Raw genomic sequence first — 16,790 nt, 5'->3', positions numbered from 1 at the left:
CCAAGAGGACACAGGAAAGGCAAAGGGAAAAGCCGTAGTCTTCTCGTACTCAGACCAGGGATAACAAACATTCCACCGATAACAATTAACCTGTAAAGTAGCAGGATTCAGGTACTACTGAAAACTAAGGAGTTTCTAGAACAATATAGAAGCAACTGTACTGTAATTGCCGGAAAGTTCACTGAACAATTACATGATCATAAAATACAAGAAAGCAAAGTTAAATTACAAGGGAAGTAACAATTCTACACCCTAATCCAACAAGCCCTAGCCATACTCCATCACAGAACCATCCCTCCCTTACCATCACTTTAACTTGTTTTCTCTTTCCCAGTTCTGATGAAAGGTCCTCCACCTAACTGAGCTTAATTCTCATTCTCATATATATTCTCTCTCTCCCCCCTTCCCCTTCCCTCTCTCCCCCCTCCCCCACCCACCTGACTGGAGTATTTCTGGCATTTCATTTTCAAGTTTTATTTCAGATTTCCAGCGTGTGCAATATTCTTCTTCTGAATGTTATGAAGCCTTCCAATTACATTAACGTCCATTATAGTCCTCAGTCACATCGCTCTGATACTGCAGACACAAGTATGGGCTCGAAGTGCATTAGTAATATAAAAGCATTCCTACTGAAACCTCATTGCATTTTGTTTCTGCCCAAATCAATACTCTTTTCACTTTTGTACCTATATTGCTGTTTCTTATAGTCCATAGACCCATGTCCTCACATTTTTGTTACAATTACTTCCACTTCACGATACTCTTATATGTTTATACTTTGCTATGAACAGGGCTTAACAAAGCTTTCAAGAGCATGAAATAAATTCTCCCCCGCCATCTATAACAGTGTACAGTATTTTAATCTGCTCTTTCCTTTTGTGCACTTGAACCCATCCAGATGCAATACTTAGTAGTGTTACTGAAGGTTATCCTCTTAACTGTTAGTTCTACCAACCTTCTGGTCGTAGACTACAACGTTTTCCTCTTCAATGCTACAAGCATCCCTGAGAAATATCAGAAGTGTCAAGAATTCAAAACACCAAAGTAGGGGTAGGTCACTTGTGGCTGATCTGCCTCAGGCCTCATCTCCCTTTCTGTGTCGGTTCTCCATAGTCTGCAGTCCCATTCTTTCAACAACTTATCTACCACCTCTTTAAATATCCCATTTATCTTGCTTCTACAATCCTTAAAGATATAGAGAAAGATTAATGTTATTTATCAGATATACTGTGAAATGCATTGCTTGCTTCACATCAGATCAGCAAGGGATGAGCTGAGCAGCCCACTCGTATTGCTGTGCTTTCAGTGTCTACATAACTTCCTAACCTTAACACTACATCTTTGGACAGTGGGAGGAAACCCACACAGTCACGTGGAGAAAATACAAGCTCCTTACAGGCAGCAGTGGGAATCATAGAGACATAGAAAACCTGCAGCACAATACAGGCCCTTCGGCCCACAATGCTGTGCTGAACATGTCCTTACCTTAGAAATTACCTAGAGTTACCCATAGCCCTCTATTTTTCTGAACTGCATGTACCTATACAAGTCTCTTAAAAGATCCTACTGTATCCGCCTCCACCACCGTCACTAGCAGCCCATTCCACGCATTCACCATCTCTGCGTAAAAAACTTACCCCTGACATCTCCTCTGTACCTGCTCCCCAGCACCTTAAACTTGTGTCCTCTTATGGCAACCATTTCAGCCCTGGGAAAAAGCCTCTGACTATCCACACGATCAATCGAATCACCATCTTAAAGCTGTTGGACTGTAAAGCATTGCGTTATTTGCTACACTACAGCGATTAACTACCCTGTGAAAAAATTCACCCATGCCTCAATTTTAAATGACTGACTATAATGTCGCTTGAAACTCTCCTGCTAGTGGAAACACTACCGTCAAGCCCCTTTGGGATTGGCATTTCAATAAAATGACCCCCATTCATCTGAACTTGGGAAAATATAAAGTTCTTTAGCCATTTGGGATAGGACATTAATAACTTAAGGGAAAGAAGGAAAAGTATACGAGAGAGAAAGTTGGGTGATAGTGATAAAAATCAGAACTGCAGTCATTGGAAATCTGAAATTAAAAATAAAAAAACTGGAAACATTCAGTTCAGGCAGCATCTGTAGTAAAAACACAAAACATTAACTACATGGAGGGGAGGAGGACAAGGAGAGGATGAGAGAAAGGGGGAGGGGAGAGAAAGGGGGAGGGGAGGGGACGGGAGGGGGAAGGGCGAGAGATGTAAACAACTAGCAGCGAGTGTAGAGGAGGTACTATAAAAAAGAAAGAAAACTGAATCTTGGAAATGTGAAATTTATAAGCTGGAATTACTGATCACCTGAAATTCTTGAGCTCACCATTGATACTGAAAGGCTGTATCAAATCAGAAGACAAGATGCTGTTGCTTAATTTAAAGTCCAGCTTCACTAGAACAATTAAGGAATCTAAAGACAGATGTCAGAATGACAGTGTGAAGGCAACTGGAAGTTCAGGGTCACCCGGTCAAATTGATAGTGATGTCACCAAATCTACTTCTCTCTCCATGGGGGCTGCCTGACTTGCTGAACATTTCCTGAATTTTGTTTCATTTGTGACCTACTAAACTTTGGACAGTGCTTTCTATCTTCAAAAAATAGAATTACAACTCCGGAACAGTCCTAGAGTCAGAGGACAGTCACAGGAAATGTAGCAAGCAGACATTGGCAAGTCTGGGAATAATGCGTAGCAAAAGACAATATTTATGGGATATATTCTTGCAATGACAGGAAAATTGTACCATGTCATTTTTATAACACCAATTTAGATTTTAAAACAATAACAGCAATTACACAGTATTATTTTAGCTGCCTGGCTAGAGAGGTTTAGTATTGAATGTGTTTAATGTATTTCTGAGTGAGGCCTTTGACTTTGGATAGTGCAGGCGGTGAGCCCAATAGTGGTGGATAACAGGGAGTGCTCCTTCGAGCCCAATAGTGGTGGATAACAGGGAGTTCTCCTTCGAGCCCAGTAGTGGTGGATAACAGGGAGTGCTCCTTCGAGCCCAATAGTGGTGGATAACAGGGAGTTCTCCTTCGAGCCCAATAGTGGTGGATAACAGGGGGTGCTCCTTCGAGCCCAGTAGTGGTGGATAACAGGGAGTTCTCCTTCGAGCCCAATAGTGGTGGATAACAGGGAGTGCTCCTTCGAGCCCAGTAGTGGTGGATAACAGGGAGTGCTCCTTCGAGCCCAATAGTGATGGATAACAGGGAGTGCTCCTTCGAGCCCAATAGTGGTGGATAACAGGGAGTGCTCCTTCGGGCATCACTCTTGGAGAGAATGAGTCCTTGGTAACTGGGGTGCTGAGGAGACCAGTGTGGAGTGGAAGGAGGAAATGTGGGAGGGCAGGGAATGTGAGGGAAGAGAATGTGCAGCACAGCCTGGTCTCCAACTATTTCAACCTGCTTGCCGTTGGACCAGGTTTGTGGGGTAGCTGGCGTTCAATGGGCATATCACACTGGCAGCTGCCTCACAGCACCAGACCCAGGTTAAATCCTGTCCTTGGGCACTGTCTGCGTGGTGAATGCACATTCAGAACCAGAACCTGCTTTCTTATCATTGTCATATATGTAATGAAATGTGTTGTTTTGTTGCAGTAGTACAGTGTAAAAACATAAAATTACTTGGTTGAAAAATAAATAAATTTTTAAAAAGGGAATAATAACTGTTCAATGACTGTTTAGAAATCTGACAGCAGAGGGGAAGAAGCTGTTTCTGAATTGGAATTAGAATGGGGTTATTATTGTCACATGGACAAAGATACAGTGAAAATCTTGTCTTGCATACTGTTCATACCAATCAAATCATTACACAGTGCATTGAGGTAGAACAAGGTAAAACAAAATCATAATGCAGAATAAAGTGCAATTCAGCAATAAGGTACAAGATCATAACAAGGTAGACTGTGAGGTCAAGAGTCCATCATATCTTACTAGTCATATAATCCAAAGATCATAATAGTCTAATAACATAGAAGCTATCCTTGCACTTGGTGGTAGATGCCTTCATGCCTTCTTCCCGATGAGAGAAGGGAAAGAGAAAGCGTTTGGGACGGATGGTGTCTGATTGTGCTGGCTGCTTACTGAGCTGGTGAGAAGTGAAGATAGAATCCATGAGGGGAGGCTGGTCTCCATGATGTGCTGAGCTACATCTGCAACTCTGAGTTGTTGAGTGTGGGTCTTCAGGATTGTGTACCTCCTCCCTGGTAGTAATAATGAGGACATGTCCTGTATGGCGAGGGGCCGTAGTGATTAATGCTGCCTTCTTGAGACACCTTTTAAAAATGTCCTTGGTAGGAAGGAATATGCCTGCGAAGGAGCAGGCCGAGTATACAACCCTCAGCAGTCTCTTGTGGTCTGTGCACTGGAGTCTCATTACCAGGTGGTGATGCAGCCAGTGAGAATTCTCTCCACGATACACCTGTAGAAATGTGCAAACCTTTGGTGACATACCAATTCTCCTCAAACTTTGTGGCTGCATGGGTTTCCTTCCAGCCCTAGAACATAGAACAGTACAGCACAGTACAGGCCCTTCAGCCCACAATGTTGTGTCAACCCTTAAACCTTTCCTCCCATATAACCGCCCCCAACTTAAATTCCTCCATATACCTGTCTAGTAGTCTCTTAACTTTCACTAATGTACCTGTCTCCACCACTGACTCAGGCAGTGCATTCCACACACCAACCACTCTCTGAGTAAAAAAACCTTCCTCTAATATCCCCCTTGAACTTCCCACCCCTTACCTTAAAGCCATGTCCTCTTGTATTGAGCAGTGGTGCCCTGGGGAAGAGGCGCTGGCTATCCACTATTTATTCCTCTTAATATCTTGTACACCTCTATCATGTCTCCTCTCATCCTCCTTCTCTCCAAAGAGTAAAGCCCTAGCTCCCTTAATCTCTGATCATAATCCATACTCTTTAAACCGGGCAGCATCCAGGTAAATCTCCCTTTCCAATGCTTCCACGTCCTCTGCATAGGTGCGTGGAAGAACCTGGTGGAGGTGAGGGAAGGAAAAGGGGTGAAATGTAAAACAACGGGAGAAAAAAAAATTGTGTTTAATTTATTAGTTTAACTGATCAGTGTGGACCAGATGGGCCAAAGGGCCTGATTCCGTGCTGTTTTTCTCTGAAAGAATGGGAGAGGAAGTTATGCTCAGTCTGGAGGGACTGTTTCAGAAAACATAACATTCTCGGAAAGTTCACCAGCCTCTGCTACTGAATTCCTTCACTCGGAAGCAGTAACCAGGACTCTTGAATATTGCTGATCACTGCCCCAGTCACAATGGTGGCGCAGCTACAGGTATCCTGCCCTTGACTGTGCTATTCCAGATTGATTGCAGTACAAATATTCACCCAATAATCATGCCTTGAGGTGCAGGCCCTCTGTGATATTAGGATTATATGGGAACATAGATAAAATTCATCTTGTTCAATTATCAACTTATGCGGTGCTAGAGAACTGTCATTGTTTTTGATATGTCAAGTAAATTAATAACATTTAATACTGGATTAACAGAGATATCTTGACTGTGGAGTCACTAGGCAAGTAACAGTGGGCAACAAACAATGGATAGCAAAGCAGAACAGAGTTAAGGGTTAGACTACTGGAAGGTGGCAGGTGGTGTTGCCCTGAGAATGAGGCTGTTGGGGTGGAGTGGGGGCTAAGGAACTAGTGCTTTGGGCAGTGTGCCAAATACTGAGTGCAACAAAAAGAATAATTATGCCCATACTGGAAATTTGCTAAGTGCATAATTGTCAATGTAGTTTAAGTGCAGGACTACGGCACAGAAACAGACTCTCCAGCGATTATGTCCATGCCAACCTTTCCGCCCATCTGCACGATCCCATTGTCTGCATTAGGACCATATCCTTCAAATGCATGCTTATTTGAGTGTCTACAAATGCCTCGTAAATGTGGTAATTGAATCCTATTCCACCATATCTTTTGGCATCGTATTCTGGATATGAACTACACTGTGTAAAAGATGTACTACTGAGGTTCGCTTTAAAACTCCTTCCTCTCACTTATCACCCTGAAAAGCAGAGCAATGTGCATTGACGCCTACCACCCAGTGGCTCTGATATCCACCATCATGAAGTGCTTTGAGAGGCTGGTCATGGCACATGCTAACTCCAGCCTCGGAAACAACCTCGACTCACTGCAATTCATCTATAGCAAGCAGTTAGTTGCCATCTCCCTGGATCCACACTCATCCCTGCAGCATCTGTGCAGTAAAGACACTTGGATTAGATTTGGTTAGTGACTACAACTCCACTCTCAATACTATGATTCCAAGAACAATCATCTCCAAACTCTGAGATCTGGGACTCAACACTCCCCTTTGCAGCTGGATCCTTATTTTCTTGACCAATATACAGGCAGCAACACCTTCACCACAATTATGAGCTCTGATGTCTCACAAGGCTGTATCCTCTGCCCACTATTCTACTCCCTGTACACTCACAACTGAGGCTGGATTCTTCAATGCCATCTACAAGTTTGAGATGACACCTCCATAGTATGGGCCATATGTCCTAGAACATAGCACATAGAAATCTACAGCACAATACAGGTCCTTCGGCCCACAATGTTGTCCCAACATTGTAACCTACTCTAGAAACTGCCTAGAATTACCCTACTGCATAGCGCTCTATTTTTCTAAGCACTATGTACATATCTATTACTCTCTTAAAAGACCCTATTGTATTCGCCTCTACCACCTTCGCTGGCAGTGCATTCCACGCACGCACCACTCTCTGTGTCAAAAACTTAACTCTGACATCCCCCTTGTACCTGCTCCCAAGAGCCTTAAAATTATGTCCCCCTCATGTTAGCCGTTTCAGCCCTGGGAAAAAACCTCTGGCTATCCACATGATCAATGCCTCTCATAATCTTATACACCTGTATCAGGTCACCTGTTATCCTCCATCACTCCAATAGGAAAGGCCAAGTTCACTCAACCTATTCGCATGAGGCACGCTTTCCAATCTAGGCAACATCCTTGTAAATCTCCTCTGCACTCTCTCTATAGTATCCACATCCTTCCTGTAGTGAGGTGACCAGAACTGAGCACAGTGCTCCAAGTGGGGTCTGACCAAGGTCTTATATAGCTGTAACATTACCTCTTGAACTCAATCCCACGACCGATGGATGACAGCACACCGCATGACTTCATCAAGTAATGAGTGGGAGTACAGGAAGGAAATGGAGAGCTTAGGTGACATGCTGTCATGTCAACAATCTTTACCTCAATCTCAGCAAAATACTATAACTTGTTTTAGATCTCAAAGGGTGGCTCCTGTCTATGTCATCAGCGCTGAGGTCGAGAGGGTCAAGAGCTTCAAGTTCCTAGGAGTGAACATCACCAATATAACCTGCCTCCGTCCAACCACATTGACATCATATGAAATAAAGCTCACCTGTGTCTCTATTTCCTCTGGAAGCTAATGAAATTTGGTGTGCCCCTCAACAATTTTTAAGCAATTCATCACAGAAATCATCGTGGCTCGGTATGGCAACTGACCACATGAAACTACATAAAGCTATGGACTCAGCTCAGCACATCACAGAAACGAGTGTCCACCCCCATGTACTATCTACACTTCTCACTGCTATGGTAAAGAAGCCAGCATAATCAAAGACCTAACCCACCCTTGACATTCTCTCTTCTCCCCCTTTCCATCTGGCAGAAAATTCAAAGTCCAAAAAAAAATGTACTGTCAGGTTCAAGGACAGCTTGTCTCACTGTTATGAGTACTGAATGGTTCCGTAGTACAAAGAGATGAATTCATCTCTCAATCTGCCTCACTATGACCAGACATCAGTCTACCTGCACTGCAGGCAATAGTTCCAAATATTCTTTTAAATATACCTCTTTCAAATTATTCTCACTGCAATCTGCAGCATGCAACTTCCTTCTAATGAAAGTACAAGAGCCTCAGGACTCATACCACCAGGTTCAGGAACAGTTATTACCCCTTGAACCAAAGGGGATAACTTCACCTGCCCATTATTGAAATGTTCCCACAACCAATGGACTCATTTTCAAGGATTCATCTCATGTTCTCGATATTTATTGCTTATTTATGTACCATTTCTTCTTCGTATTTGCAGTTTGTTGTCTTCTGCACTCTGGCTGAACACCCTATTTTTTCCTTGGTCTTTCACTGATTCTGTTATGGTTATTATTCTATAGATTTAGAGTATGCCCATAGGAATATATGTGGTGACATATATGTACTTAGAGAAATTACAGCTCAAAGGAAACTTTATTATCAAACTGCAACACTATTCTGCACTCTTTTATCTTGTATTCCCTCAACGTACTGTTGTAATGAACTGTTCTGTTTGAATGATATGCAACTTTTTCACTGTACCTTTGTACATGTAATAACAACAAATAATTTACCCTTGTTTTTGATACTCCTGCAAATGGAATAACATTTTGACTATGTACCCCATCTCTCTTATACACCTCAATCAATTCATCACTCAGCCTCCTTTTCTCCAAGCCCAGCTTAACCAATTTAAGTACCGTAACTGATCTCATTCAATCCAGGTAACAAGTTGGTTAATGTTCTGCACTCTCCACAGCACAATTACATCCTTCATTGTATAGCAACCCCAACTGCACACAATACTCTCACCAGTGTTTCGTAAAATTGCAACATAACTTCTCAGCTCTTACATCCTGCAGCCTGCCCTTCGAAGACAAGTATGCTAAATAGCTTTTTCCACTGTCCTAAGCATCTGTGTTGCCACTTTCAGGGAACTATAAACTTGGATTCTTAGTGCTTGATATGAAGAGTGAGGAGACCATAAGCTAACTAAAGGTTTCAACTGGCCAGTTATACAAAGCAATTTTAACAGTTTATATATTCAATCAGTGAAAGCAGCAATATTGATTAATAGACACTCTGAGAAAGGTCAAGCACAGATGTTAAATTCCAGACACAATTTAAATGCTAATAGGTTAAATATTATCTTGATTAGACAACACATGGGACATAAAGCATAGTTCCGATCTCCATGAAATAAAAGGTTGCAGGAAAATTAAAACGAACAACACTGCACTGCAGATGTGGAAATCTGAAAAACAGAAAACTCTGAAATTTCAACAGGTCAAGTTGTATTCTGCGCCCCCCCCCCCATTCAATGACCTCAAAATTTTCCTGATGTGACACTGGCTATAATTTACCACCATAATCTCAAGATGTGATGAAATACTAGTTCTACCCAGCATTTCCAGACTCTGGAAAGGATATACTTCATGCAGTCTGTGGCAAGTAAGCGTTCACCATTTCATTCCTGAGATGACAGAGATTGAGTCATCTAGGCCTGTATAGTACAGAATTCTCACAGGACTGTCCACCTTTGGTGGGGTCTTATCCACTACTGCAACAGTGAGGTGGCCCAAAAAACATCGTCAGGGATGTTAATCAGTTGCAATCACATTTCATATGTCCAGAATCAGCCATCAGTAGATTGCATTAAAAATATGGGATTAAGTTGATGAGAAACTTCTTCACCTATTGAATTCTGGATCACCGAAAGTGACGGAGGCCAAATTACTGTATTTGAGGGGGAGAAGGTTTTTTTTTTAAAACACCAACAAGTAGAGAATGATAGGGATAGATCAGCCAGGATCATATTAAATGTGCTTCATTTGCTATTTTCAATGTCCTGAATACAAGCCTGTCTCTTAGGCTTGCTCAGCTAAATGTGCCCTTAATTTTCAATGCTGGGTGGAAAATATGCTGTATGCTTTGCCACTTTTCTTGACAGTTAAACAAAAAAATAGCCAGGTAATAAAGGTAACTTTGCATAAATTGCTTTATTATGAGATTAATACTGCATACATAAAAAGCAGTTCAGGAGAAACCCCAACCACAATAAGGCAAAGAAACATCTTGGTTTCAAACTGATAGCTTAGTAAGTTATTTACTGTTTTAGCATTGTCGAAGAATGATGTTTTAGTAGTCTTCAACACAAAATGTCACTTCCTGTTGGTTTTGTGCAGCTTTGATAAGATAAACAGCCTACTGGAGTCCTTGCTAGAGGCCCACATCAGGCTACTGAAATTAGCTTATTGAAGACAGGATGTAGATGTCATAAGTTAACATCATTAACATCATCCAGGGAGGTTGCACTGAGGTTTAATACACACCTGATTTTTCTTACAAATTAACATTAACCACAAGACAAGATTTGGCGGGGAAAAAACCTGTCTATGATGAATCTGCCTGTAATACCACAAATACCACCTGGCAATTTGAGCTTTTTTTTCCCTCCATTATTTTCTGCCACCTAATGTGATGCACTCAATCCAGTTTACAGTCAATCGTAATTATCTTATACTAACAGGATTCAACAGAGCAAAACCTGTACCATTGGTAGCTATGTCTGTGCTATTTTACAGCCTAGCTTTAAATTCCATTATCAGATAAACCATCACTGGCTTATTCCTGAAACAAAAACTGGCAGGATAAAAATGCTGCCATTTTTATTTTGTTTTACACAAGGTAAAAGTGCATCTGGCCATGACTTTTTTTTAGCAAGCCTATTTTGGAAGCTTTTGTCCTTGAGCCTGCTATCAGCAATTACTAATTTATATAGTGATTATGGGAATAGAAACATTTAGTTGGACATTATACCCATATTCATTATTAGAATTTAAAATGTATAGCTCCCTACAGAAACATTGAATGTGGTAGGACAAATGGATAATTGTCCATCCTGTTTCAAGGCTCATATATAGTTACACTTCACTGTCCTAAATACTTTTGACTAGCGATATCAGGGTGTGTTCTTCTTTGTAACTTCACCCTTATTCACCATTACCTGAAAGTGTTCTTCAAGCAAGGGCTTGTTTCTATCCTGTGCACGTCAAACTCAGAGGGTGTGCTGGCAAGCTTGAAATTTGAGATATAGCATTCAATTTAAGGGATAGTGGAGTCTTATCCAATACTCCAGGAGTGAGGTGGCCCAAAAATATTGGTCGGGGTGTCAGCCAACTTCACATTACCTTTCATATGTTCAGAATTAACCACACAAAGTATGAAATAAATGTTATTTTTTAAAAGATAAATTGAAAAATTAAGTGTAGTGAGCTAAAAGCTGTTGAGACAATTTTTTCATGAGGCTTCACCTGTTCACTTGTAAACATTTTTTGAGATACAGAAGTCATGTGGCATATAAGGTAAAATATACAGTTGTGGAATATATAAGGTTGTAAAGAACCTCAAAGAATACTTGGGTCAGATAAGCATAAAAAATGTTCTGATTATCTCCAAACCATTCTGGATAAAGCACTGAGTTTAATGAGCATCCCTGCCACAGAATTATTCACCCCAGCACTTAGAAGTGTGTTAACCTCAGGCTGTATTACAGCACCTCAATTAAACTTTCCTCAGTTCAAGAGTAGTGATAATTTAACACGTTGAATACCACAAGACATTTGGCTGGAGAGTGAAGAAAGCAATTCTCATGGTTATACACAAAGCGACATCCAGGGCTCCAGCAATAACTGCACAAAACCACATCAGGCATCATCTTTTCAGGCTTTCTTAAATCCATATGTGCATACCAAGCAATGTGAATAAATAATATACTCAGCTTATAGTTTTATGCAATAATGCAAATAAATGTGCAAGTAACGGTAAAATGAAAACAAGAATATATAGGCCACTCCAAATAACAGTGCAAAAACAACATTATGGGTTTAATAAGTGATCCTCACAAAAATAAGGGTGCACCAATACTGATTGCAAAAGTTAGTACTGAATTGAGAATAATGACCTTCTCTCAGAGAATGGGTCATCTGTAATTTAACTGACTGACACTAGGTATAATATTAAACAACGATGCTTTTTTTTCTTTTATACAAAATTTCTATGACAACATATTTGATGGATAAATGATTTGATACAATGCCACGTGATACAAGTACAGAGACAACTTCTTCATGAGTCTTTTGTTTATCGGAGCAAAAGGACAGCACACAAAAATTGTCCATAGTTAAAAGAGAATAGGCATCCAGAACCTGCTGTCATTGAAATGTAATGGTGGCCTGCTCTGGCCATTATACATAGTTGTGCACTGATTTCCACAGGATATTCTCAGATACACAGACAGCCTTCTGGCAAAGATAACTGGATGTGCTAGAGATATCTTGGAGAGAAAAGACTTTACAGGTCATTTAAGCATTTTTATTCAGTCCCTACAGTATTCTATTAATTGCCCAATATAACGGCCTGTATATAAACCAACAAGTCTCAGAACATACACAATCTAGACCAGTGAGATCCATTATTTCTTAATACACAAGACTTCAAACCAGCCCTGCCATTCAATTCTCTGTCCCCCATAACCCTCAATTCCTTGATCTTTCAAACAGTTCTACCCCAAACACATCTCATGATTCTGTGGCCACCACCATCTGGGGGACAAAACTCCAAAGGTTCATTGCCCTTTAAGAGAACCTGTTTCCATGCACCTCAGTCTTATATTCATACCTGTGACTCTCCCAATCGTGAAACCATCTGAAGGATTTCAACCCAAAACACCGACAATTCCTTTCCTCTCACAGATGCTGCCTGACCCATTGAATTCCTCCAGCAGGTTGTTGCTCAATTTCTACTGTTAAGCCCCCTTTGGACCATGTTTCTATAGAATTGCCCCTTGTTCTTCTACAGCAAGTAATACAATAATTCTTAAACTCTAATAAAGGTTAAACTGCTGTTTGCTTCAAAACTACATTGGACCCACCGGCTAACGTTGTGATTCATGTACTAGATCACCTAAATGTCTATGACCTTCATTTGAATTCTCCCTTCTTTTGATAATATGCCTTTGATTGCTCTGAGCAAAGCGCATGACCTCATATTAATCTCCAGTTACTGGATTTTTGCCCAGTCTTTCAATCTATATCCCACTGCAGAATCATAATGCCCTCTGCACAGCAATCCCTTCCACCTACTTTTGTATTGTCTGCAAACTTGGAAACCTCACATTTCATTTTCTCCTTCAGACATTAATAGCAAGCAACTGAGGGTCAAATATCAGTCTTTGGGATAATTCAATAGTTACAAGCCTCCATCTTGAAAAGGACCTGCTCATTGCAACTCTCTCCTCTATCATTCTCCTTTTCAGAATGTGGGGCCAATATTCAAACTACAACCTGTATGAGTGAGGAGAAATGGTGCTTAGAAGGGTACAGAGCTTCCTGATTCTCTATATTCTTCCCTACCCCCAACACAGAAAAGTAATCCAGAAACACAAAATGCCAAAATCATTAAAGGTAATAAAATAAGGAAAATTTAAAAAACTGTATTTGCAGGCAGTTAATGAGAAAAACAGATTGATGTATTTGACTTAATTCATATAACAACAAGACAAAAAATGTAAGAGCACAAGACATAGGAGCAGAATTGGATCATCTGCTTTGCAATTCCATCATGGCTGATTCATTTTCCCTCCCAACCCCATTCTCCTGTCTTTTTCCTGTGACATTTGACACCCTTACTAATCAAGGCCACCTTAACCTCTGCTTTAAATATACCCAATGAAGGTCCTGACGAAGGGTCTCGGCCCAAAACGTCGACTGTACCTCTTCCTATAGATGCTGCCTGGCCTGCTGCGTTCACCAGCAACTTTGATGTGTGTCGCTTGAATATACCCAATGACTTAGCTTCCGCAGCCGTCCTTGGCAATGAATTCCACAGACTAAAAAACAGATATGGACTGTTGAGAAGTAGCACTCAATGGTGGAATTAGCTACAAAGGGCCAAGTTAAATATAAGATTTCAAAATCTTTCTCAACACTTCAGCGAAAAAAAAAACAAGTTCAAGCAAGAACTTTTCGGGTTAAAAGACGAGGGGCTAAAATCTATAGTTGTATGAAAGATAAGAATACAAATTTATGTTGCCAAGCTCTGTGTAGGAGGCCTTTCTCCATCTAAGGGGGCGATGCAATAGACTGCTCTTCGCAAAAACATTTTTAACCATTACTGCTGATTGAAAATAAACTACCTTGGTAAACTTGGACTGATAAAGAGATCATGGTAACAGAAATTAACAAAGAGAAATGACAAAGGAAGCATTGCAGTGAGACAGCAGACCTGAGAGACTGAATGGCCCTCTCCTGCTCCTATCAAGAAAGAATTGTTGAGAATGCAGCGGTAGCTCCCGAAAGAAAGTGGGGCAAAGGACAGTGTTGGGGGGTTACTACCATCCCTACAAGTTTTTTTAAAAAGAATAATTAATGATTTACAGTCAAAAGGGCTCTTGTGGAATCCTGACTGAATTGCAGCCTATGCTATTAGCTTTACAGTTTCAAAATAAAACTTTATCATTCAGCTTTCTGGGAGTGCATTTGGGTTCTTTGCACATTGACTTTTTAATATTTTATTAAATAAACATACTTGAGGGTACAGGTCCTTTTGAGGTTAATGAGAATTACTTATTGTTTTATGCAAATTCAGAGTCAGTGGTTGTAGAATTTTACACAAGTAAATTCTTCAAAATGCACAGCATCCAAGACTTAGCATCCAGTTATTAGTAAACTATGCAGAAAATCCTAATATTTCTACACATATCAATTCCAGTTGCTAACTTTATTCAAAACCACAATACATTCATCTGTTCATATTCTTTGATATAAGCAACAGACTGAACACTCAAAATTAAGTAACAAATCAAATGCTTAAGGTTATTTGAGGATTTTCCCCTCTCCCGACAAATGGCAAAGTAATACTGCACTGCACAGCAAACATCATTACCATAGATGTTGAGAGATGTATAAGGCACTGAACAATTAGCCAGCAATGTATCCATAGAGCAGTAGACATTATTACATGGCTTGTACTGCACACACAGACCGAAATAAGGCACGAGATTGTCAACTGTACTTTTTGCTAGAAGAATCTCAGTACATAAAGGTGCTTAAGAAGTTCATATATTTGAGAAACAAATAATTTGGAAAAAATTATAATCTTGTGAGCTTGCAATTTTACCTCAGGTAATCTTGTCAGCATCATAAAAGTGGGACCAGCTGGACTTAGCCCAAGAATAAAACTCAGAATGGATCTTTCTAGTAATCACTGATGTTCATTTAGGCCAGTAGAAGTAGAATAAAATGTTTTATATTGCATACTGGCATTAATAAGTTCATTATTACAAAAATAATCTCACAATATCCCCTACGTTAGTCAAGCAAACTTTACGGTAATGCTACGTGCCTTCATTATTTCAGCACAAAATACCTCCATCTCAGAATGTTCAAGCAGATGAAACTCACGAAGCAGCTTGAACCAGAAGAGGTTGCAAAACAGGTATGGTGCAAACAGCGTAGTGTTGTTAATTTGGAGGAAGTCAAAAGTGGTATTTCAATTCCTGGCCATAGCTCATGTGAAATCAGAAGAAATACAGCCATGGAATATGATATCATCCATTCCAATGAACCAGGGTTAAGTAAAGTATTCTAGTTAAATATTCACCATTACAACACAATTTGGCACAAATCCATTGAGATGGCATCTGATTCTAGGAGCTATATCTTCAAACCTGGGATTTAAGGAAATGCACAATATCGTAACAGACTTCGATATGCTATTCTATTCTTCCTATTGAAGTTTCTTGCACCTTCAGTTACTGAGTTTTCACACATTTTATTAAAGATCTTACAGGAGATTTCAGATTCAAATGGATTGTTATAAATGATATAGGCATAGCTCTGCCAAGATGTAAAGGCATTTTAACACCAATCCCCTTATTTCTCCAATTCTTTGGTGCCACTAAGTAAAACATATTCCCTGAACTGAACACTATTAACTTGTTTCATGTATACAGCAGTCAGCAAGCCACATCCTTTGTCTGGTTATCTTTATCCTCACTTGACTGTGGTGGAATTGCTTCAGACCTTCCTTTGGCTTCAGAACATTTGTTGTCTAGGCCAGCATTCTCATTGCCTGCCTTCGATTGGCTGTCTTTTAGAATGATCTGTGGATCTCGCAGAAAGACCAGCACCACAGTGATGTTGTCACTAGATCCACCTTCTTTGGCAGCTGTGACCAGTGTCTCTGCAACAGAACTGCCATCACCTGCGTTCTTTTGTAAGTGCTCTTGTACAAGGTGCACAACCTTAGAAGGTTCAACTCCATCAAAAAAACCATCACAGGCTAGAATGATGTAGTCTTCCCTGCCATCCAGTTCAAACGTGCTGCAGTCTGCATCCCCCGAAATGTAAGGCTTTTGTTCAATGTCCCCTAGAAAATTCAAAATATCAAATAGTGGGCAAGAGAGTGGATCACACAATTACTGCAGAATGTCTGTGTTACACTGCCTTTTGGAACCTGGATTTATATGACTCACAAATCTGAAGTTTTCATCTTTATCACCAAAGCTCATTAATATAGACATGACCCAGAAGGGGTGGGTGAAGGGCACAACACAAAAAAAAGCTTTGTTTATAAATTGATAAGATATAAACAATTATTTTATTTAGAGATACAGCACAGAATAGGTCCTTCTGGCTCTTCAAGCTACACCACCTCAGCAACCCCAACAAATCTGACAACCCTAATCCAATCACGAACAATTTACAATGACCAACCAATCTACCCAGAACATCTTTGGACTGTGGGAGGAAACGAGAGCACCTGGAGAAAACCCCCACATTTCACGGGGAGGATGTACACACTTGTTAACAGAATGGCACCGGAACGGAACTCCAATAGGTCCGAGCTGTAAT

At 40.5% G+C, this 16,790-nt stretch overlaps 1 protein-coding gene across 2 annotated transcripts in view; it reads right to left on the bottom strand.

The window, feature by feature from the left end:
- Positions 1-9,856: 9,856 nt before the first annotated feature.
- Positions 9,857-16,790, bottom strand: part of ppm1f (protein phosphatase, Mg2+/Mn2+ dependent, 1F) — a 75,033-nt gene continuing 68,099 nt past the window's right edge. For both annotated transcript variants that reach the window (XM_072245280.1, XM_072245289.1), the window contains one exon: positions 9,857-16,305. In XM_072245280.1, coding sequence (XP_072101381.1) covers positions 15,893-16,305 — 413 coding nt within the window. In that variant the 3' untranslated portion in view covers positions 9,857-15,892. The remainder of the gene's footprint in view (positions 16,306-16,790) is intronic.

The sequence above is a fragment of the Mobula birostris genome, chromosome 2 (genome assembly GCF_030028105.1).
Source record: "Mobula birostris isolate sMobBir1 chromosome 2, sMobBir1.hap1, whole genome shotgun sequence".
Classification (NCBI taxonomy): Eukaryota; Metazoa; Chordata; class Chondrichthyes; order Myliobatiformes; family Myliobatidae; genus Mobula; species Mobula birostris.
The sequence above is the reverse complement of the archived record's forward strand: the minus strand, read 5'-3'. Positions and strand labels throughout refer to the sequence as shown.